At 21.5% G+C, this 22,723-nt stretch overlaps 4 protein-coding genes across 5 annotated transcripts; 2 read left to right on the top strand and 2 right to left on the bottom strand.

Annotated features, from left to right (window-relative positions):
* Nucleotides 1-11,071: 11,071 nt before the first annotated feature.
* On the bottom strand, nucleotides 11,072-12,274 carry LOC129612743 (ankyrin repeat domain-containing protein 12-like). Its single transcript, XM_055526503.1, has 6 exons — nucleotides 12,135-12,274; nucleotides 11,798-11,970; nucleotides 11,589-11,744; nucleotides 11,381-11,503; nucleotides 11,140-11,274; nucleotides 11,072-11,094 (listed from the first exon to the last, which is right to left on the bottom strand). Exons 2-6 carry the CDS (start codon nucleotides 11,949-11,951, stop codon nucleotides 11,072-11,074), a joined length of 591 nt encoding a protein of 196 aa, XP_055382478.1. The 5' UTR covers nucleotides 11,952-11,970; nucleotides 12,135-12,274.
* A 405-nt stretch (nucleotides 12,275-12,679) lies between these two features.
* LOC129612875 (thioredoxin domain-containing protein 17) lies at nucleotides 12,680-13,821 on the top strand. Its single transcript, XM_055526681.1, has 3 exons — nucleotides 12,680-12,955; nucleotides 13,008-13,089; nucleotides 13,463-13,821. Exons 1-3 carry the CDS (start codon nucleotides 12,811-12,813, stop codon nucleotides 13,611-13,613), a joined length of 378 nt encoding a protein of 125 aa, XP_055382656.1. The 5' UTR covers nucleotides 12,680-12,810; the 3' UTR covers nucleotides 13,614-13,821.
* Nucleotides 13,822-14,300: 479 nt separating this feature from the next.
* On the bottom strand, nucleotides 14,301-17,006 carry LOC129612853 (vacuolar protein sorting-associated protein 52 homolog). Of its 2 annotated transcripts, none has more exons than XM_055526640.1 (7): nucleotides 16,775-17,006; nucleotides 15,937-16,723; nucleotides 15,641-15,856; nucleotides 15,425-15,580; nucleotides 15,237-15,355; nucleotides 15,057-15,177; nucleotides 14,301-15,002 (listed from the first exon to the last, which is right to left on the bottom strand). In XM_055526640.1, the coding sequence occupies exons 2-7, from the start codon at nucleotides 16,699-16,701 to the stop codon at nucleotides 14,373-14,375; spliced, it is 2,007 nt and encodes a 668-aa protein (XP_055382615.1). In that variant the 5' UTR covers nucleotides 16,702-16,723; nucleotides 16,775-17,006; the 3' UTR covers nucleotides 14,301-14,372. The 2 variants fall into 2 exon arrangements, with proteins under 2 accessions (XP_055382615.1, XP_055382614.1); XM_055526639.1 differs by having other exon boundaries at nucleotides 16,812-17,006.
* A 758-nt stretch (nucleotides 17,007-17,764) lies between these two features.
* LOC129612883 (uncharacterized) lies at nucleotides 17,765-20,277 on the top strand. The gene is made up of 4 exons (XM_055526690.1): nucleotides 17,765-18,067; nucleotides 18,369-19,136; nucleotides 19,262-19,893; nucleotides 19,972-20,277. The coding sequence occupies exons 2-4, from the start codon at nucleotides 18,425-18,427 to the stop codon at nucleotides 20,155-20,157; spliced, it is 1,530 nt and encodes a 509-aa protein (XP_055382665.1). The 5' UTR covers nucleotides 17,765-18,067; nucleotides 18,369-18,424; the 3' UTR covers nucleotides 20,158-20,277.
* Nucleotides 20,278-22,723: the final 2,446 nt, after the last annotated feature.

Raw genomic sequence — 22,723 nt, 5'->3', positions numbered from 1 at the left:
TGCAATTGAATTTAAATAATATGTAAGTAGCTATATTATATGTACAGTATATTTTATATTGTTATACTCATATTAATTTCATATTTTGCATATTTCACGGCAAATTTTTATAAAGTGATTATGTAAAATTATAATTCCATGGTATGTGTAGAGTAATTTACATTTTTATATATTACAAATTAATTACATTATATTTGTGAAATTTTTAATTTAGACAATTTGTTATAAATAAATATATAATGAACATATAAATATGGTACATAGAGAAATATCTTTTGAGAAATTTACATTTTATATATAATTAAAAATTTCCCATTTAAATTTGTTGAGAAGAAAATAGGTATTCGTACGTATACATAGTTTGTTCTCCAAGATTATTTATTTAATGAAAATTTATGAATTTTTTACTAGTAAAAAAAAAATGTTTTATGTATTCAATAACTTTTATAATTATATGCGATATACATAAAAATAAAAAATAATCACTTTTGCAATTTAAATATTTTTTTTATTGAAAAAAATAGCAAGAAACAAGAAAAACAGGCAAACTAAATTGAAAAAAATTGTGTTTTTTATTTTTATTTTTACGAATTTCCGAATTTTAACACAATATTTAAATATTATGAAAAATATTTAATTTCTTACTTGAATATTAATGTGGACTTGACCATTAATTGGACTGAGTTCAAATATGAACAAAAAATTTTATTTTAGCTATATTTTTAGCTGAAATTTTGGTTATTAATAACAATATTTTATTACATAATAAAAATTTCCTGCTGATTCTTTTTCAAAAATTTTCAATTTATAGTACTTGACGAAAAATTGAAATATTTAATCCGATTCCACCCGGGGTACTCGGCAAATTTCGAAAAAAAATCAAAGAAAATTAAATTTGTATATTGCTGAATAAGTCAAATTAACATTAAATCTGCATTTTGACAAATGGATTGATTACTCTAATAAAATAGACTTATTATAAGCGCATTAAGTTAGTCATATTTTTTTGCACTTTTAGAAAAAAAATAATTTCATTGCAACATATTTACATTAGTCTACTTAAATTTTTATTTAAAAATTTTTTTGAAATTACATTTAACATTGCGTCAACAACAATAACATAAATTAACTATACAATAAATATAATTAAATTTTGGAATTCATCCAATTCTTTACTATATAGAGAAGATAATATAAGAGAGAAAAAGAAAAGCAATAAAATTTTTTTGCATAACATCACAAGGCATTGAATTTATTTCAAAATTCTTTTATGTTTTAAAAAAATTTTCTTTTTTTTTTTGTTTTTTAATCATGTTTTTTATACATTTGGACCTTGATCTAGAAACACGAATACTTTACACAGAAACAACCATTTTTTTTTTTAAATTTTTTCAAACTTTTTTGCAACAAAAAAATAATTTTTTAACTAAATTCAGCCGATAATGACTTATTGCTGAATTGCGTGTAGCGGCATTGTATTATGGTAAACCCCAATGTTAAATAAATATCGATCACATTATTATTAATTGAAAGTGCAGTATTACTTGTATACAATTCAGCATATGCATATTTTGAAATTATTATATTATTATGAAATTCAGCTGATAAGTGCTTATTTCTGAATTATTCAGTAATATTGTATTACTGCAAATCAAATGTTAAAGTTATTAAGAAGAAACGAAAATTATTCATAAGTGCATTTTAAATTATCTATAATAATTATTGAACTATAATAATATAAATATGTTTAATATCATATTATATATATTTTTTTGTCAACAATTTACAAGAAATTCAAATAATTCAGCTTATCAATTCTAATTGCTGAATTATCTATTAATACCTTATAGCTGCAATTCTAAAGGCACAAATCCATTTTATACGCAATTTAATATAAAATCATTTAAATTATCAAAGTATATATACACAAATGATTAAATAAAGAAAATTTAATATCAAAAATTCATGTGAATTCTATGTGATGTTCATTTAATTATTGTTTTTCTTTTAAATATAAGAGCATACATAAAGTATACAATATAAAATAATTTTTTCACTTTAAAATTCTAAAATTAATCCTGAGCTCCTGATACATTATTAATTTATATACTTATGTATAGATAATGTGTTATATATTTCCTTTAAAAAATAATTTGATTTTTCTTTTTCTAATTAAAAATATTGTGTAGGTACATAAAGAAAATTGGTGATAAAAATGTAAAACAGGAAATGATTTTTATAATTATACTTACATATTTTGTTATTTTTAATATATACTAAAGGTATATATGATATATATGAATAGCTTTAATTATAATTGTATGTATACATATGCTATTTAAGTTTATTGAAAATTAAAATATTTCCCGGAAATTCCCTATTAAATTTTTATATTTATGTTTTTAAAGCAATTTAATAAATTATAATAATATGTTTATAACAGTTTATATATAGAACAATGTTATTAAAATTTTAAATTTTTATTATACATATTTTATCTGTGTATGATAATTAAAAAAGAAATAATTAAGTGAAGGAAAATTTTAAAATTTTCCAAAAAATAATCTAGAATAAATTGTGAAATTGCAATACTAATAAAAGAAAAAATAATAAAAGCAATAAGAATGAAAATAATAATAAAATAATAATAATAACAAAAAAAAAATAACGGTAAATAAAAACAAAAATAAATGAATCTCAATAAAATACTCTCAATTATAATTTTATTCTCATATCTTCTCCTTTTACAAATTGCTTTCTCGCATAATAATAATGTCATCACAATCTTGATTTTATTACTCATTTATCTTCTCATAATTATCCCTATATATTTCCATTATATTATTATTGAGTTAAAATAATTAATAAATTAAATAGTACATTATAAATATATAAGATTTATAATACTAATTTTGAAATTTATTTCTTATATTTTGAGTATGTAAATACATAAATGAAATTAAATAAAAAATATATACGTATACATGCATATTATAGTAAGTTATATACAGTCATGTAAGTTATATGTATAATTAATTGTTAACATTTAACCTAAAATTCTTTTTCCGGAAAATTGTCATATATATTTTTTTTAAATAAGTGAAGTTTAAATTAAGAAAATATTCACGCCTTCAAAATTGCTCCTATACTACATAGTTATACTCAATAAGCTAAATCATGTTTTATATTGTATTATTACTATTTTGAAGTATAAGTATATCTAAAGGAATTTAATGAAATCCTTGCAGTATGCAATTTGATTTCTAACAATTAATTTCAATAAAAAATAATACGAAACTAGTTAGCACGTGAATTGCATACTTTTAGGCCGATTTTTTTTTTCTTTCGATACACAACTTTAACATTATTTGTGTATTTTTAATAATTTTTTTAAAAAATAAGGAATTTTATTATGTCATGGCCATGACAATTAATCAATAATTATGGGGTATAATATAAATTATTGATATGGAAAAATGGAATATCACATTGTTAATTATAATAATGCAGAAAAAGTGTTATATCTCTTTTTTTTCTTTTAAGTTTTTTGAGGAATTTTTTTTCTATACATGGTAGCAATCAATAACGAAAATATAAATGTTTATACTTTATTTAAAACAATCATAAACAGCATAACATGAAAAATTATTTTGTAATGAAATTCATTCGTGTAAGAGAGAGAATTTGTAATATGCGGCCATTATGGGATATAAAAAAATAAAATGATACAAAATGCAATAAAACAGTTCTTATTAAAGAGAATTTGGTTTTGCGGGAGTTTATGTTTGTTACAGAGATTCGACAGCACATATATACACATATATATGTAATATCAAATTTTGTCAAATTTTAATTGCTCTATTCATAAGATAATTTTTAATTCATGGTTATTTTTAATGTTAGAACAGAATGTAAAGTTTTTTACATTTTATACAAATTAACGTAGTGACATCTTGTAGTTAATAGGAAAAAAATAACTTAAAAAGTAATTTAATTTTTTCTCTTTTCATCTTCAATATTTTAAATTACTCAACAAAATGTAATTGTTGTCACTTGGAGACATAGTGAAACGAATCACTTCGTATATATTATATACAAGAAGAGAACAATAAAAATGTAAATTAAATATTTAACAGTTTAATATTGTGCTATATATATATCCATATGCATATATCATGTGTAGATAAAATATACATATATACAATATCATTTATATTGAAATATTGAAACCAATAGGAAATATCCACCTATTTTTAAATTTTCTCTTTCTTTTTTATTTTGTTTTTATTTGTGTTATTGTTATTGCCATTAATAATAAGGTTAATGATATAAAAAATAAAAAGCTTACAAAAATAAGACTAAATGTAAAGAAAAAATTAAAAAACAAAAAAAAAACAAAATTTTCAAATAGTTCAATTTTATTTTTCATCTTCCTTGTTTATTATTGATGGTAATCCTCTCACGCCCGTACTACTTTTTATGTACCTCTCTCCACAACCCAATTCGTAGAACACTTTTATTTCTCATTCTATACCTGCACATTTTTATAAATAATATGAAAAAAATATATTTGCATTGGGGAAATTTTCTCTAATTTCAGTAATTTTTGATTTCTTGCATCAAATATTCCAAAAAAAAAAAAGAAAATACGAGTAATATACAAGAGAAGGAAGAGAAATAAAAAAAAAATTAAGAAAAAAAAATTATATACAAAAATACAATTCCGATTCCCTACTTGATTTGATCAATTTAATTTTTTACTATCTACTTGCTCCCTACTTGTTTTTATATTATGGTGCACTGTTAAATAAATCGGCATGTGGTTTGGTGTATATTCGAGTGCAATTATGTAAAAATATAAGAAAAAATAGAAAAAAAAAATGTGAAAAATAGAGGAAAAAAATGCCCACAGTGGAATGTAGATTTCAATTAAAATTTTTATTTTTATAGTTAATAATGAAGTTCAATATCCCCTTCATATCCCTCTCACTTCTCTTTCTCATACTCTCTGAATTTCTTTATTGCATTGGGTCGCTCGCATCACATCACAACACAGCAATTCAACTCAACTTTTAATTTTGATTGAGTAATATGAGTATTGAGTATATATAAATTTTTTTGTTTTTTTTTTTTAATTATTATTATTTTTGTTTTTTTTTTAATTTTTTTTCAATTCTATGAATTGGAAAATAATCGTATTGTTTGTTGTTTTTTTTTTGTTTATTTTGATTTTTATTTTTTATTATTGTTTTTCTCGAATTTTCATTCTTAATTTTTTTTCCACATTTCTTATTTTTTTTTTTTTTAGTTTTCATATTTTCAATTTTAATTTATTTTTTATCTTCGAGTATTTTGTTTTGTAGTTTTGTTAATTATGCTTGTATATATGAATTTATCGTAAAGAAATATATGCAAGTATGTTTATGTATGAACGTATTATTAATAACAGCCCATGTTTAATAGCCTGTTTTGCTCTATATATACATATTAAGCCTTTAATACCATTATATTTTTTTCTATGCTTTAAGAAAAAAATTTATAGCATAATTTCTAATGAGTTTTCAATTTCTAAATCAAATCAAATATATGGGGTACATGCGATGGTATAAGTTAGTTGTGTAAATATAGAAAATATTTTATGATACAATAAAAATTTTTCTGTATAATTCTGTATAATATTTATTTAGAATTTATTAATATCATTTTCATTTATATGTACATCGTATATGTATATTAAAGATATGAAACTCATAATTCATTATTAACACAAATACAATGTATTATTTTTATAAAACAAATGGAAAATATCCGGAGGAAAATGTCTGACCGATATTGTGATCATTTCATATTCGTATTTATAAAAAATACAAATTGGGTGAAAAAAAACGCAAGTCATTAATTAGAACGCAGAAATTTTATATAAAAAAAAAATTGTTTATGTCAAAAATCTTTAAATAATATATTATAAACACTGTTGAGATATTAAAACAGAAATCAGTTTTTCATTCTTATTCGATTTTACACAGTTCATTTAATTAAAATATATGTAACATATTGACTGTTATATACATAAAAATTTTTGGAGTAAATTATAGCTGAATGTGTTGTATATTTATTAATTTATTTTATAATGCGATTTGCTTTAGTAAAATAAAAATTAATAATTGATTTTGATGAAATTTAATTAAATTAATTCAAATGATATAAAAAATAAAATTGCCGACTTTTTGGGGTAGCACTCATTTACTTTTCATTTTTTTGTTTGCATTTAATTAAATTGCGAGTAATGTTAATCGTTTGCATAAAAATTCTATATTTACAGATACTCTTGTGATTTCCTGTGTGAGGAATGTTAAAAAACTGTGAAATCACAATTTTCGAATTAGTGCAATTTTGCTATTGAGGTATGATTAGTGTATACGTACCTACAGCCTATATAATTGACTGTTACCCATATAAATTATTCTTATTTTTCATTAATACATCATAATATTTTTTATATATATATGAATCAGAGAAAAAAAGTAACATCATTTGGACAATAAAAAAATTGAAAAATAAATAAATAACGGATAAAAAGAAGCAGAATAAGTGAAGAAAATATGACTTCAATGTATTTTTTGTTTTTTTCTCTTTTTTCCCTTTTTTTCTCTTGTTATTTATAATTTTTCTTTTCCTTTTTTTTTTTATTTGTTTTTATAAATTGAAAATAAAGGCAATGTCCGATTTGAATGAACACCATAATAGGGATATACAATATGTGTTCAAAAGTCGGCTATTATAAGTTGATGAGTTGTTTGATATATAAAAGAAAATTATACAGGGTAATTAAAGAAAAAATAGAAAACAATATTAATCAATTTAAAAAAAAAAAATTATCATCATTATTGATAAAATGTTTCTGTTAAATAATATGAAAAGATAACCTGTACCTGTGTACATACAGTGGTGGTCATAGAATTAAATTCATCCAGTTTCATATTATATTCGGCCACTAAACTTGTTTTTAATTACATTAGCGCTATTAATAAAAATGGAATTAAACTTGAATATGTATCAGTTTTCGTACTATAAGAGAAAAATTGAAAGTTAGAAATTTAAATAGCACAGGTGATAGAAAAATTTTCTTTATTAAGTTCTCGAACAATTAAAAGCCATCTAGAATTCTCAGGAAAACATATAGAATGCAATGGGCTTATATAGATTGAGGATCAAAAAACCACGAAATATTTCATGAATAAACGAAACGAAAGATAAATTTAAGAGGATCTAATAGCAGAAATTATTTGACACAACACAACAAGTTTTGTAAAACAAAATATTTCTATTGATTAATATCATCATTAGCCCACTAATTTTCATAAATCATTAATTTTATTAATTAAATTAACAAAATAATTTGTGTGTATTTTTGTACATTTATAATAAAATTTTTTTAATTTATTACCCTTTTTACCACCCTGTATTTGTGGTTTTTTCATTTCTTCTTTTGTTGTGTTTTTTGTTTGTTTTGTTTTTTACCATATGTTTATATATCTACATATTTACATATATGTATGTATTTATGAAGAGAATATCTCTTATAATATCTACCTACTTTCGGCACATAATACATCATCTTCTTATATATGTATATATACATTAAAAACTTCTATTTAGAAGTATGTATGTATATACATACATACTGATATTGTATATTTTATTATAAAAATAAAAAATATCCACATGAAAATCACTTCCAGACCAAAACAAATAAAAATCAAAAAAGAAAATATTACAAAAAATAAAAATAAAAATGAAAATATATTGTACTTACACCCAAATATACATACATGTATATAATATATCCGTACATTTATATGAGTATGTAGTATATATACTACTTGAAATATATGCAAACATACATACACTCACATAACATACCTATATAATTATTATATTCATTCTTCTCTACTCTTTTTTTTCTTTTGTGTGTTTTTGATATTTTATTTTTTGGTTGAGAGCAATTTCCCTTGTCTAGTCATTTTTTAAAGCAATTTTGGAGCGTTGCTCTCTTTTTTCCAATTCCACTTAAAAAAAATAACTAATTTTTTTTTTATTTTTCTCAAATTTAGAAAATATTCTTTTCTTATTCTTGAGTAGATTTTTGTCGGTTTTCCGTTATATTTGAGTATTTTCCTATGTTTTTTTTTTAGTTTTCTCTTTGTTGTATCTTTTTTTTCTCTATCTATTTATTTACAGTTTTTTGCAAGTTTCTATTTGTAAATAATATATTGTTTTGTTAGCATATATGTACGTGTGTATATATGTATGAGTGTATGTATAGGTGCATATTTTAAATTTTCTTCTTGTTATTCTTATGGTTATGTCTATTAAAATAAGATTTATAGTTTAATTGTGTATATTCTGTGGGTTAGAGATTGTGTATTAAAAGGAAAGTGTACATCTGTTATTATTTGTGTATACTCAACAGATTTTTTTTTTATTGTTTTATAAAGTTATAAAATATCTAATTCAATATATATCGATATAAATAACAAATAGAAATAGAATAGGAATATTCTTATTATTTTTTTTCCTTTTTATTTCACTATTTATTTTTTGATATTTAATATTAAGGCATTTATGGTAAATGAAGAAAAATATAAAACAAAAATAATCACTTCATTTAATTGAAAGATTAAAAAAGGACAAAAATGATTAGTAGGAATAACGCAAAACCAAATTTTTCATTCCATTTAAATCACAGTTTATATTATAGAAATCAATAAAAATCATGATAATTATTAAAATAAAATTATAACAGAATAAGTAGTGAGAATTATGAAAATTGCATATTAATATAAAAATTTTATTAATAATGTGCAAGTAATTTTAATTCGGTAAATAGCGTAAAATTTTATTAAGAATATAGATTGAAAAATATAAACTAAAAAAAAATATTCTTATTCTAAACTAAACGAAAATTTAAAATATAATATGAAAATACAATGAAATACAGTGAAATCTCTTTAATTAAGAACAATCACAGACATACAGGAAATTTGTAATGTATAGAGAATTTTTCCCTAAATCAAATCAGCAAATTTTAAAGCAAAAATTTTGACAACAGAATTACAGTAATACTAAATATTAATATACTTCAGCTTATATAACAATATAATTTTATTATAGTTTTGAGAGTCACGAAAACAATAAATGTTTTGTAATACCAAAATGTTTAATACCAAATTTGAGTTTTTATTTTTCGGTTTGATTTAATATGAAAATGTACATGAAAGCTTTAAGTACAATTTGTTAAAGGCATTTGGAAATTATATTCAAAAATTTCTACTATTTTATTAATTACAAATAATTTTGATATTACAATAGAATCAAACCTATTTTGAACCCATTTTCAAATGCGAATTTGAAATGTTTCAAGAAATTTTCAAAAAAAAAAAAAACTTCTTTAAAATTATGTGAGAAAATAATCGTCCTTTAATTGATTTATAGAAAACCAATACTTATCAACAAAAAAAATTTAGTGAAAGCATAATAACCTCAGCCGCCATAAAATTTTGTGACACCTTTTATTTTAAATATAAAGAACAAAGTAAATTGTTTTTTTTATTCTTGTCTTAAAAACAACTTTTATGTTTTAAAAAAAATACTTTTCAATTAAAAATTTATAAAATTATTTCACATTCAATGTAGGTAGAAATGGCAATGTACGAAAAACAACTATGTACGAAATAAATAAAATTTAATTAGTTTTTAATAATAATAAAATTTAGTTAAAATAGTGACAAAATAAACAATAACAATAGGAAGGCAACAAAATAAACTTTTTTTTTAAAGTTTTAATACTTTATGGTTATATGATTTCCATTTAAATGCTACCTAAACCTAACTATATAAAATTTATATACAAATAATTCTTATTTTAAATAAAAAATAAATATAATTTATATAGAGCAATCATGCGCAATATATTCAAGAGAAAAAATTTAATATAAATTATTTATTAATACAAAATATTATGTATTAGTAAATGAGAAAAATGAGTGAGAAAAATTAAATTAAATAAATAAAGAATTAAAAATAAAAAGATAGCATAAAAATATTTTAATATGAACGTTACATCTATGTAAATATTATATTTTTAATCATTATATATAATTTTATATAATTATACGTATTTATTTATTAATTCATTAATGCCGTATAAAATTGAGTTCAATAACTTTTTAAATCATGTTATTTAATCAGAATAATTATTGAATAATAATTTTCAATCATAATCAAATAAATAATCGATTTCAAATTTAAATATTGGAATTATTTTAATTTGGTGTTCATTACACCCACATATCTTACATATATTTAATTTAAATATATTATAAAAATTGTATTAAATAAAGGTTATTTAATTTCGTTTTACTATTCGTATTATTAATTATTGTAATTATTATTGTTAAGAAATCAATTTATTGTAATAAACAAAATTATGAAAAGAATTAAAAACTAGATGAATAAATAAATAGAAAATATTTTTTATAGAATTTTTAACTTAGATTTAAGTACTAGTTATCAATTAGTAGAGTTGTTTTCAATCAATAAAATATTCACTGGCTTATAAAGGCAAGAAAACAAGACTTGTTCATAATAAATATAAAAGTAAGAGAAAAATTTAAAGCACAAATTATAAGGTAATAGTAAAAATTTAATTTCAATTATAAGATATCGTCATTTGTTTAAATAATTCAACAAACTATAATGGGTTTAAGAAAACATAGGTATTTCCTTTTCGACTTAACCTTTTGTTGTACATATGTAATCCTATAACCAAAATAAAAAATTTGCAAGTTCCCATGTAAAATACGAATCTAGTTTATTCTTATGAATGAACAAAGAATCTATTAATTAAATAGAACTGAATGTAATTGTCTTTAATTTTTTCAATTTCTAACACTTTTATTTGGTATAATTGTTTATGACTTTAAACCTTTTCGCCAAAAATAATATTTTATCCATGTAAGTTTATTAAATTTGGAAGTTATTGAAATTAATATAATTTACTACAAACGATTTAACATCTTACAAACTTCATTTCTTTAAAAAATTAAAAATTTTATTTAAGAAAAAATATTGACTTACCTCTAACTGCTTGTAAATAAGAAGCTACAGTAGGATGTGCTATATCTACAGGTGTTCTACCCTTTCTATTTTTAAGATTAATATCTGCACCTTTTTCAACTAACATTTTAACTAATTTTAAATGCCCAATAGTAGCTAAAAATAGTTAAAAAAAAAAAATTTTTAATTCATGTTTATAAACATTAACATAACCTCAAATAAAATATTATGTATACAATATTATTATTTATACATAACTTACCCGCATCATGTAATGGTGTGTCATCGTCTAAACCTCTTGCATTTACATTTGCTCCAGCTTTAACTAATGTTAATGCAACATTATAATGTGCATGATTGCAAGCTTCATGTAATGGTGTCCATCCTAAGGCAAAAAAAAAAACAATATGAACACAAAAAAAATTTTTGTTTTATAGTTTTTCCAAGAGTATTCTTAGTTAAAAATATACCCGCAAAATCAGCAACATTTGGACTAACACCACTTTCTAATAACTTTTTAACAGTATCCTGGTCTCCTTTAATAGCTGCTACATGTAAAGATGTTTCACCACGTTCATTTCTATCCCTTGATCTAGCTAAATTATGCATTGTGCCTGGACTCATTTCTAAAATTAAATTTAATATAGAAAAATATAAAATTACAATGTAATATATTTACCAGAACTAGATGTTGATGATGGCGAAGCTGCCGACGAAGTCATTTGCATTAATAATGCCATTTGTTGGCGTTCAGACATTGGAGTATTGGGAGCAGGCCTAGTATTAGAACCCCCAGAACTTCCAGCAAATCCTCTCGGTCTCGGTGGAGGCATCCTTATCTTAAATTTTAAACTTTAAATATTAAAATTTTACATAAATTATTAAATTTAGAATTAATTTTTATGATGTAAACAATAAAAATTTACTACTTTGCGGTACCCGAAAAAAGAATGACAGTTCGATTAGTTGAAAGATGCATCCGGTATTCAATTATAATAATAAATGTATTTACGTACCTAACAGATATATTTCAGCTATCCTTTAAATTGTTTTAAAAAGTTATTGAAGAAAAAATTTTGAAATTTTACCCTTCAAAAATAAATAAATTAGATTGTAAAAAAACCAAATTTACTTTTAAATTAAAGCACTGCGTGCTTCTGTTCCAAAACTCTACAAAGTTTTTGGTAATATGTCATTATTTTCTCCAAATTGTTGTCATTATTATGACTGATTTGAATTTACGATTTTTGCGTCCTCCATTAGGGAAATAGTTAAATACTAAAGATTACAGTATATTTTTTATCCTTCAGATATATTTTTATTAACTTTATAATTTTCTCTATAAATTTAAAAAAACAATATTGATCTATTTACAATATTTTTCTTAAATTAAGCATATTTATTTTATATAGAAATACCATAATAACTTTGCTTACAATTCTAAATTGTTCTCATTGTAGTGTGCCTATTCATTCAGAGATGTAGTTGTTTTACTTGTCAAACAACTTTTTTTTGAAAAGTATTATTTTATAACATATTTGAACTTCACAGTTGTCAATCACGTGTGACAGTGTTTATTTTTTATTCTTACTAATTTATATATTGAAAAAGTAATATAAAACAGAAACCAAAACGGCTTTAATACGCAGATTATTTTCGGACATTTGTACAGTAAATCGAAATTTAAATAAAATGGTTGTTCAACATCATGTTAAAGGATATGAAGAATTTACAAAATTAATGGAAAAAATTGAAAATACCGAAGAACCAATTCATGTATTGTTCAGTGGTGGAAAGGATGAAAGCGGTAACAGCTGGTGTCCTTATTGCGTGAGAGGTATCGTCATTCGCCATTCCTAAATTATATATTAATTTTTCGTTTGTTTTAGCTGAACCGATTGTTGAGGAGGCATTGAAAAGTGCTCCAGAAACTAGCCATTTTGTTCATGTTGATGTTGGCGAAAGAGCATAGTAAGTAATCGATTTAAACAAGCTTTTTAAAAAGTACATTTTGTGACTCATAGGAGTATATTAGTAATTTATAATTATCATTTATAAAGATGAAATTTTATGTACGCTTTTTTCAATAATGTACATATTTTCATTAAAATATGCGATTATTCCCTTAACATCTCATAATTATATCATATTAGATGATTAAATAATATTATCAGTAGAAAGAATGTTTGATAAGCAATTTTAATATTTTTTCAAAGCTCATTTCACATCTAATTAAAATGATATCTATTTAGAGATATGCAATTAATTTTTTGTTATAGTAATAAATCATAATAATTCATGAAAATTTTATTATAAACAAAATTAATGTATTTTTTGCTTTTAGTTGGAAGGATTTAAATTGTCCGTTCCGAAAAGATCCTCGTACACATTTAGTATTTCTTCCCACCCTTCTTAGATGGAAATCTCCACAAAGACTCGACGGGGAAAGAGTTACTAAAAAAGACTTAGTTGAAATGTTGTTATTGGACGAATAAGAACACAGAAAAGTGCTTGAAGATAAATAAAAAAAAATGTGTGCATTAACACCAAAAAATACAATAAATTATATGTGGTATCAAGTATAATATATTGATGTAGGTATCTACCTATAATTGATTAAACTACTGATAATAATTTTTTTTAATATGTAAAGCAAATAGAGTAATAATCGTAATAATTTGAATAAAGGTGTAATATATGAAAAATAAAACATTTATAATTAATTTTTCATAATAGATTTGGATAAGAAATTTTAGTAATATAATCATGTTTTTGAAAAAGAGGCAAACACATTTCAGGAAACATGACTTAATTATAAAACATGAATACTATTGATATAGTCATTACAAACGGAAATTTGAATTAAATAAGTGTTCCTATTTACAAAAGTTCTTAAAAGAATGAATTTTCATAAAACACAAATAAACGGACTAGATATGAGTTTCACATAAAATGAAAACATATTTTAAAAATATTTACCTTTTTATTTCATGCGCTTACGCAATTGTTTTCTGACTCATTTTTACTGACATGAAAATTGAAAATTTCTGGAAGTTCTTCATTACAATGCAGACACTTCTTATAAGAAGAAAATTAGTAGTTCAAGGTAAATTAAATTTATTTTTCTTATGGAATACCATTTACTTTCTCAAATAGAAAATTCAAAATTAATTGTATGAGTTTTTATACCAATACATAGTTCAATATATTTCGAACTTTATCATAGAAGTACAACAAAAATTTTTTTAAATACTTTAATAATTACTTTTGTATTTTTTAATTTCGACCATTATTACATGAATATTTGTTAATTGTGATCTTGCATTTGGAGTCAATAATTTATTAAAACGATGGTAATATTGTACCAGACTTGCTAGAGCCAATTGTAACAATTGGGATCCAGTTAATAAAGATGGAAATGATAATAAAACTTCTCTATTCAATTCCTCTAAAGACTTTTTCCAACTTCCTGAAAAATGTGCAACTAATGCTAAACTTTTACGCTCTTGTTTTTTTAATTCTTCTAATTGTTCTTTTTCTAAAAAATGTTCATGCTCTTTAACAAATTGAATTATACCACCAAAATGTGGAGCTAAAATTTCTTCAATATATTCAGAACTTCTTGAAGTAAGTTGCTCTCTAAAACATTCAGCTTCTTTTGAATTATCTCTTGTATGTTCCATTAATATACCCAATACCAAATCATAATTATTTATTAAATAAATTAATTGCTCTTTCCTATTTGGAAATATAGCAGCCATTCGAAGAATAAAACATTCAACTTCATTCTGTAATTCAACTAAAAGACGACTCACAAGTTCATTAGGAAAATGTTCAGATATTCCAACAATAGCAGCAGAAAACTCAGCATATCGACGTGTAATCTAAGAAAAAAATCCAAATTAGCAATCATAATTATAAGATATTCTATTGTATACATAATGTGGTCCCATTTCTTTACTAAATTTAGTTGGATCACAATCTCTAATACTTTGTATATTAAGACGAAAAATTTGTTCAAATCTAGGCCATATTACAGCTTGTAAGGAGTCCCAGTACCTAAAATTAAAGTGATTATAATTACAATTTAGTAAAATGATAATTTTTTTTTCAGTTACTTATCCAAAGCTGGTACACATCTTTTATGACACATTAGCTGATAGCGAAATATTAATTGAATACAAAGGAACATTGCTATTGTGTCATAACAATCTTGTATATGAATTTCGAGATTTTTCTGAAAAATAATTTTATGTAGAATTTAATGAATAAAGGAACATTTATTTTTAGATTTTATATATCTTACAATCATTAGAGTCAATGTTTTTCCCAATATCTGATTGAACAAGTCTTGTGCTTGAGATCCACGAACTATAAAAAATTCTGTCACAAACAAATATTCACGACAAGCATTGTCAACCAAAGCATATTGCTCAGAACGAAACAGGGCTTCAAATGTATACTAAAAAAAATTTGATTTAAAAAATTAAACAGAAATTTTAAATAAAAAATTATTAGTTACCCGATTTTTTTGTTGTGCATGTGGGACAATAATTGGGGCTTCAAGCTGTTGATTTAATACATCCCCTCTATTACCAATTGTGAATATAGTACTTTTATGTTTTAAAGATGTTGTTTTCACAAATAAACCTTTTGAAGGATTGCCTTCTATGCCCATTAAATCTTCTTTTGTTATTGATTCTTCAAATTTTAAAGCGCTCAATTTCGATGAATAACTCTGTTAAAGTTAGATTAACAAATTCATTTATTACTGATTTGCCTGATTTAAATGGTGATTATTTATTTTATTGTACAAACCTTAAAATAGCTATAATAAATTTTACTCATTGTATCAATATATTCATTGCATATTTCCTGTGCTACATGTCTCTCGTTTGATAAAATAAATTCAAAAAAGAATTTATGTTTTAGCATGGCATTTTGTGGAATTTGATAATTCGTCATCGGCTTACGAAATTTATAAATTTGTTCCAGTAGATAATGACGAATTTTTGCAATTGATTTAATTTTTAATTTTTCTAAAACATGATTAACGTCATTTGATGCTTTTGATTCTTTAAAATTTAATTCTTTTATTAAATTTAATTTATGATTTAAAATGTTTAATTGTAAAAGGAAATCTTTTTCGGTAACTGAAGTTTCCATTATAATATTAATCATTTCGTCGGATACAGCCATATCCTCTATGAATTGAGAAAGCTGTGATTTAACAGATTGCCGATTTGCTAATTGAACTGACATTGAAACTGAACGTTTTTGTAATGTTGTTATTTCACTGCTTATATTACTTAAAACATTTTCAAAATTTTGTAACATCGATTCCATACGTTCTAATATTGAATCACATTCTCCAATCTGGTTATGTAATGATGCTATATTTTCACTTTCTTTTAAATAATCATCAATTGATTTATTTTCAATATTTTTAAATTCTCTTTCTATTTCTCTTGCATATTGTCTTAATTCGGTTCCAGTTTTTAAAATTTCTTGAACTTCTGAATTTTCAAGTTGATCAGGTAATAGCAATTTATTTGGACTATTTTCTACGAGTTGGTTTTCCATTATGTCAATCAATTTTTATATCCTAAAATAAATATTAAATGAGTAAAATCAAATATTATTTTTTTATACAAACTTTTAAGCTTATAAGGCATGCAGGGTACTTAACATACGTGGATCATTTACGCCACTTCTATTTCATTAAAGAATTATTTGTACATATGTATAGAATATTTAAATATCTTTAAAATAAAACCCTTATAAAATTATTTTTTAAATAAAAATTTGATTAAATTCATTAAAACAATTATGTATTTTTCACAGAATAAATAATAAAAACAAAATACGTAATTATATTACAAATTTTACAATTCTGTCGTTCAAGTGTCAAAACAAACGAGAGAAGTGCCAAATTCGATTTATGTTTATTGGGTTGAAAGCAATTTTGTTGACTTTATTAGCTATTTACAATTTTCAAAATTGTGTTTTATAAATTGAGGTTGAGTTTATATAGAAATGAGAAATTAAGTTATTAAAAAATGATTTATTATGTATATTCTGTATAATTAAATATAGAGATTCTGTATAATTATGTATATTCTGTATTATTATTATATTATATTCTGTATAATTGTATAAACGTATTACCAATTGTTACAATTTTTTTTGTTAAAATGTTACAGAAGTTTTCAATATGGGAGAAACGAAAAACTACGAACGAAAATGAGAAAGGTTTCAGGATTTTACAACTAAAAGCACTCAATGTGTACATCTTACTTCTAAAAAATTTACATAGAAATTTTTTGTAAAAAGCTGTTTTAAAGTTTCTTTATGAAGATTTTGTGAAAATTTTTTTTTCATAAAATACTATGAAAAATGCATTTATTAAACAATAATTCATATTGTGAATTTTTATATTTTGAATTTTTGAAATTAATTCTCAATTTGCGTAAATTTGTATTGTAAACAATTTCAATTTTACATATGATAAATTTTTGGCATATTGTCAACAGCTGATAGACGTATTTGTTTCTAATTTGTTTTTATTCTATATAAAAAAAAACATAAACAATAACAGCTGATTTAATTGTGTCAATTGCTTAATATTGATCGTTGAAAAAAAATTTTTAGATAATGTCCTTGAACAACAAAAAAGTTTATTTTGTTGAAAGGAATTCAAAAATAATTTAAAACTTTCAGTTTTAATTTAATGTTCAAATAGAACTGATAAAAAACATTGGAACTATAAAATATTTAAAGAATATAAAATATTTACAAAATTAAATTTAATATCGAACAAAACAAAGCCAATCAAAGAAGAAAAATATGAACCAGCGGTCCAAATGCACAAAATTTTTGTATTAGCGCCACAAATTGAAAATTCAAATTTAAAAATGTAAGTTTTGAATTTATTTTAATTATTTTTTGGGTAGGTTTAAGTGTACGTAGTTACTCAAAATTAAAAATTATTGATAAATATTAATAGATATAGTTAGCCTCCATAACTTAAGAGGCAGTAATACCAAGCCCACATACAGACCATTACTAGATAAAATGGTCTGTAGGTGAGCTTGCTGCCACTTAATTAGATTTGGTCATTTAGAATTTTTTTTTTAAATATTTGCAGGTAATTCAATAAAATCCATTTAATTTTTCTTCAATTAATAAACTTTCTACTGAAATTGCTCCAAATTATTATAAATAAATTACCTTTTTTTTTTTAATTTTAGAAAAGAATTACGCACAGTTTTTGATATTAATTATATAAATTGAAAAATTATACAAAATGAGTGAAAATAACCAAATGGATCCGTCAGCAACGGATAACAATGATCTTAGTTTAAATGAATTGGAAAATGAAACAACCATAAATGATTTAGATGAATATTCATTAATTAAAATTTTTAATTATTTAACATTTCGTGATCAAATTTTATTTGCATCATTAAATCGACGTTTTAGAACAATATTATTTACTCAATTTAAAAATGACAAAATGTATACATTGGATTTAAATTATAAATATTGGTCTTTATCTGATTTATATAATGCTTTTCAATTAATTGGACCAATAACAAAAAGTTTTCAAATAACAAAAAATAATGAAAATTTATCAAGAGTTTATTTATGTATTGATTTTGTACTCGAATATTGTTGTAATTTATATGAATTAAGATTGGAATGTATACAATCGGTTAATAAATACATAAATCAGATGTCACAAATGTTAAAGAATATTGTATATTTAGAATTAAAATTTTGTTCTCTAATTGATATTGACATAAAATTATTAAATAATTTAAAAAATATTCAACATTTAGATATATCAAAAAATCAAAAATTAACTGGAAAATATATTGAGAATTTTGTAAATTTACAAACTCTTAAAGTTGCCGAATGTAATCAAATAAAGGAGAAATATTTTATTGCAATATTTAATAATATGAAATCTCTTAAACATTTAGATACACAACATTGTTCAGAAATCAATCATACAGGTAAATTTGAACATTATTTAAGTATAAAAATGTAATTTAATAAGATTAATTACAAAATTAGAAAATAAATTTCATTTTAAATTAAACAAATTCTTTAAATACATACTTTTTTTTAAAAATTGTAGCAATATTCGCTTTAGTTGATTCATGTGGAGAAATCGAAACATTAAAAATTTATGTACGTTATGCTACTGAAAGTTTAAAAAGGATATCAGAATTGAAAAAATTAAAAGAACTTCATATAGAAGAAGGTTGGAGTTGTGGTAATTCAGTTGATGATACAAGACGTTTACGTAATATTGTTAATGATCTATTAAAAATGTTATCAAATCAATTGACATCATTAAAAATTCATTTTTTACAATTTGATCATGATAAAGGATTAAACTGGGCTAGATTTGAATCAATTTATACAATGAAAAATTTAAAAGAATTACATTTTGTTGGATATTTGAGTTGTTATGTTATCGATTGGCATACATTACGTCATTTTGTTGAAAATTCTAATTTAAAAATATTAAATATAACATATTCAAATTTTGCTTTAGGTTTTGCATCAAATGATTTTAATAATTTTATATTAAGTTGTATAAATGCAAAAAAATTGGATGAAATTAATTTAAAATATTCTGGTAGATTTTCACATCCAGAATTTTTAGAAAATTTCTATGAAACATTAGATGGTAAAGGAAATACAAAACCAATGATTAAAATGAAAATTAAAGTAAATCCTAAAGTTGAAAATGATATATTAAATGTAAGAATATAATTATGTATAAATATTATTGGTAATTATAATGAAATATTCAAATTTACAAATTAATTTTTTTTTTAGAATCCAAAATATGTTAATGCAAAGGATTTATCAAATTTAATTATGAAAACTGTACGATCTTCATATGATGATCATTTTCGATATATGATATACGAAGAAGATGAAGAAATCAATGAATTTGAATCAGTACGAGATGAATCAAGATGTGGAGAAATCCGAATTACTTTAAATTCAAATATTATATAAATTTTTTTTAAGAAAATAATCTTTATAAAACGATACATATATATGTACTTTATTTGCTGAAAGTATTAAAAATAATGTATTTGTAATTTCAGATTTTCGGGAATACCGAAATTTCCTAAATAATAAAGTTCAGTTTTAAAACAAATTATGTATTTTCTATTTGTCTTTCATTTAAATTTTATTTTGAGTTTCCTTAATTACACTTAAAATTCAATACATAGTTTATCTATAATCTGTAACAGTTCGTCTAACAAAATTTGAATAAATAAAAAAATATTTGGTATTAATGGTATTGTTTCATAAAAAAAAAAAACATATAAATTCTATGTTTTTAAAATAATGTTTGATTCGAATAAATTAATTACATATTTTCTTTAATAAACTTTAATTTCAAATATACCTGTCCAAGGATTTACAAGATTTTTATTTATATTTTTGTTTTCTGTCCCTTCTTTTTGAAATTTATCAATTTATTTTCAAGGTTCGTTTATTTGTCAATCACTATTTCGACGATTTATTTTTTATTCTTTAAAGCATAATGTTCAAATAAAATAATAAATTAGTTAAATAAAAAAAAGTAAGAGACTCAAATTGCAGCCAAAACTATTAATTTTTTTCTTCTCAATTTTAAAATAATTACTAGGTGCTTTCTAATATGTTTTTTAAAATATTTTTAATAGAAAATGATATTTTTTTTTGTAAAAATTAATTAAAATAGGCATAAAAGCTTTGAAGAAGCATATAATATAAACTTAAGCCCTGTTGAACCAACCACTTTTTATTCTCTTTAATTAGGACAACTCGTGTTTCAAAAAGAGTCAAATACTAATAAACTACACTAGTAAAAAAATTCTTTTTTTAAAAGTTAAAAGTAAAAGTGGTTGGTGCAATACGGCCCCTATTATTTACGGCCTAATCTAACAAATCTTACAAATAACTATTTATTAAAATAAACTAAAAGTAATTAAATAGAAGTAATTGAGTTTAACATTTATGCATTCAATTTTAATATTATTAATATTATTATTATTTAGAATAATAATATCTAATTTTTTTTATTTATTTCAAATTAAGTAACCCTATATACTTAAAATAGTATCACAGGTCATTTTCAATTGCAATCAAATAAGATTGGCACATATTCCAATAAAAAAAAAAAACAATTAAAATGCAAAAGATCTCATTTTTTAATTGATTTTAATTCTTTTGTTGCTATTATTTTTTAAGTATGAAAGTAATTTAAAAAATGAGAAAATTTTATCTAATGATAGAAAAAGAATTCAATTAAATTTATTTATAAATAAATATATTAATTAAAAATTTAATTTAGTTTTATTCTGTGATACCGAGAATACATTCATTTATATTGCCTTAAGAAATTTAAATAAGTTTACGGCTAAGAGTAATTTAAAAAAATTCAAAATTTTTTACATATAAATAATGAAATATAATTTAAAAAAATAATAAAAATTTCATTATTAAATAGACAATTATTATTAATTATTACATAATGAAATTGATAAATAATTAAAATTTACTTTTAAAGTGAATATTTTCTTAATTAAATTAATTTTTATATTTAAACGAACCAATTGACCACATTATTAATTAATAATTATTAATGTTAATTAATTGTTACATTTGCATAATTTAAAATACAAATTAATATACTCTTTTTTTTTTTTAATTAATTTAAAAATTATAAATTATAATTACTTATACATATTTAATATAAAATATAATATTTTTATCATAAATATTTTTCAATAGATAATAATAAAATGCAAAATAAATCATCAACATCTTTATTAATATTAAATGATTATTGTTTATATAAAATATTAGATTATTTAAATTTTAAAGATCAAATAAAATTTTTAATTTTATGTGAAAGACTACAAAATGTTTATATAGAATATTTAAAAGGTAATCGATGTATAATATTAGAATTATATAATAATTTAGATTGGCCAACATTTGATGAATTAAAATATGCATTAAATATAATGGGTCCAACAATTGAAGAATTTATTGTTTATTTAAGTGGTAAAAATTTACATTGGTTTTATGAATGTTTTGAATATATATTAAATAATTGTATTAAATTAAAAAAATTAGAAATACAAAATTATTATATAAAAAATTTTCATGATATTAAAATTGATATAATTAATTTTAATAAATTTACAATATTAATTACAGAAAAATTATTAAATTTAACATATTTAAAAATAAATGATTTAAATTTATTAGATTCGGATATTGAAATATTATCAAAATCAAAAATTAAATTACAATTAAAATATTTAGATATATCATATAATAAAAATATAACTGGAAAATATTTAGAAAATTTTATAAATTTAAATACATTAAAATTAGCAAAATGTTGTAATAATGGTTGTAAAAATTTATTAAATTTATTTAAATATTTAATTAATTTAAAACATTTAGATTTAGAATATTGTTATCAATTAAATGATACACAAATTGGTGAAATAATTAATTATTGTAAAAATTTAGTAATATTAAAATTTAATGTTACATTTATTGGTGGTTATGAAAA

The sequence above is a fragment of the Condylostylus longicornis genome, unplaced genomic scaffold (assembly GCF_029603195.1).
Source record: "Condylostylus longicornis isolate FDR11 unplaced genomic scaffold, ASM2960319v2 ptg000077l, whole genome shotgun sequence".
Classification (NCBI taxonomy): Eukaryota; Metazoa; Arthropoda; class Insecta; order Diptera; family Dolichopodidae; genus Condylostylus; species Condylostylus longicornis.
The sequence above is the reverse complement of the archived record's forward strand: the minus strand, read 5'-3'. Positions and strand labels throughout refer to the sequence as shown.

Excerpts from the sequence above, each read along its gene's own strand:
- LOC129612875 (XM_055526681.1), top strand. The coding sequence starts at position 12,811 with ATGGTTGTTCAACATCATGTTAAAGGATATGAAGAATTTACAAAATTA. Across the intron at positions 12,956-13,007 it reads GTGTCCTTATTGCGTGAGAG|CTGAACCGATTGTTGAGGAG; the intron begins GTATCGTCATTC and ends CGTTTGTTTTAG. Across the intron at positions 13,090-13,462 it reads GATGTTGGCGAAAGAGCATA|TTGGAAGGATTTAAATTGTC; the intron begins GTAAGTAATCGA and ends TTTTGCTTTTAG.
- LOC129612853 (XM_055526640.1), bottom strand. The coding sequence starts at position 16,701 with ATGGAAAACCAACTCGTAGAAAATAGTCCAAATAAATTGCTATTACCT. Across the intron at positions 15,857-15,936 it reads TTTATTATAGCTATTTTAAG|AGTTATTCATCGAAATTGAG; the intron begins GTTTGTACAATA and ends TAACTTTAACAG. Across the intron at positions 15,356-15,424 it reads AAACATTGACTCTAATGATT|AAAAATCTCGAAATTCATAT; the intron begins GTAAGATATATA and ends ATTATTTTTCAG.
- LOC129612743 (XM_055526503.1), bottom strand. The coding sequence starts at position 11,951 with ATGCCTCCACCGAGACCGAGAGGATTTGCTGGAAGTTCTGGGGGTTCT. Across the intron at positions 11,745-11,797 it reads ATCATCAACATCTAGTTCTG|AAATGAGTCCAGGCACAATG; the intron begins GTAAATATATTA and ends ATTTAATTTTAG. Across the intron at positions 11,504-11,588 it reads AAATGTTGCTGATTTTGCGG|GATGGACACCATTACATGAA; the intron begins GTATATTTTTAA and ends TTTTTGCCTTAG.
- LOC129612883 (XM_055526690.1), top strand. The coding sequence starts at position 18,425 with ATGAGTGAAAATAACCAAATGGATCCGTCAGCAACGGATAACAATGAT. Across the intron at positions 19,137-19,261 it reads TTCAGAAATCAATCATACAG|CAATATTCGCTTTAGTTGAT; the intron begins GTAAATTTGAAC and ends TAAAAATTGTAG. Across the intron at positions 19,894-19,971 it reads TTGAAAATGATATATTAAAT|AATCCAAAATATGTTAATGC; the intron begins GTAAGAATATAA and ends TTTTTTTTTTAG.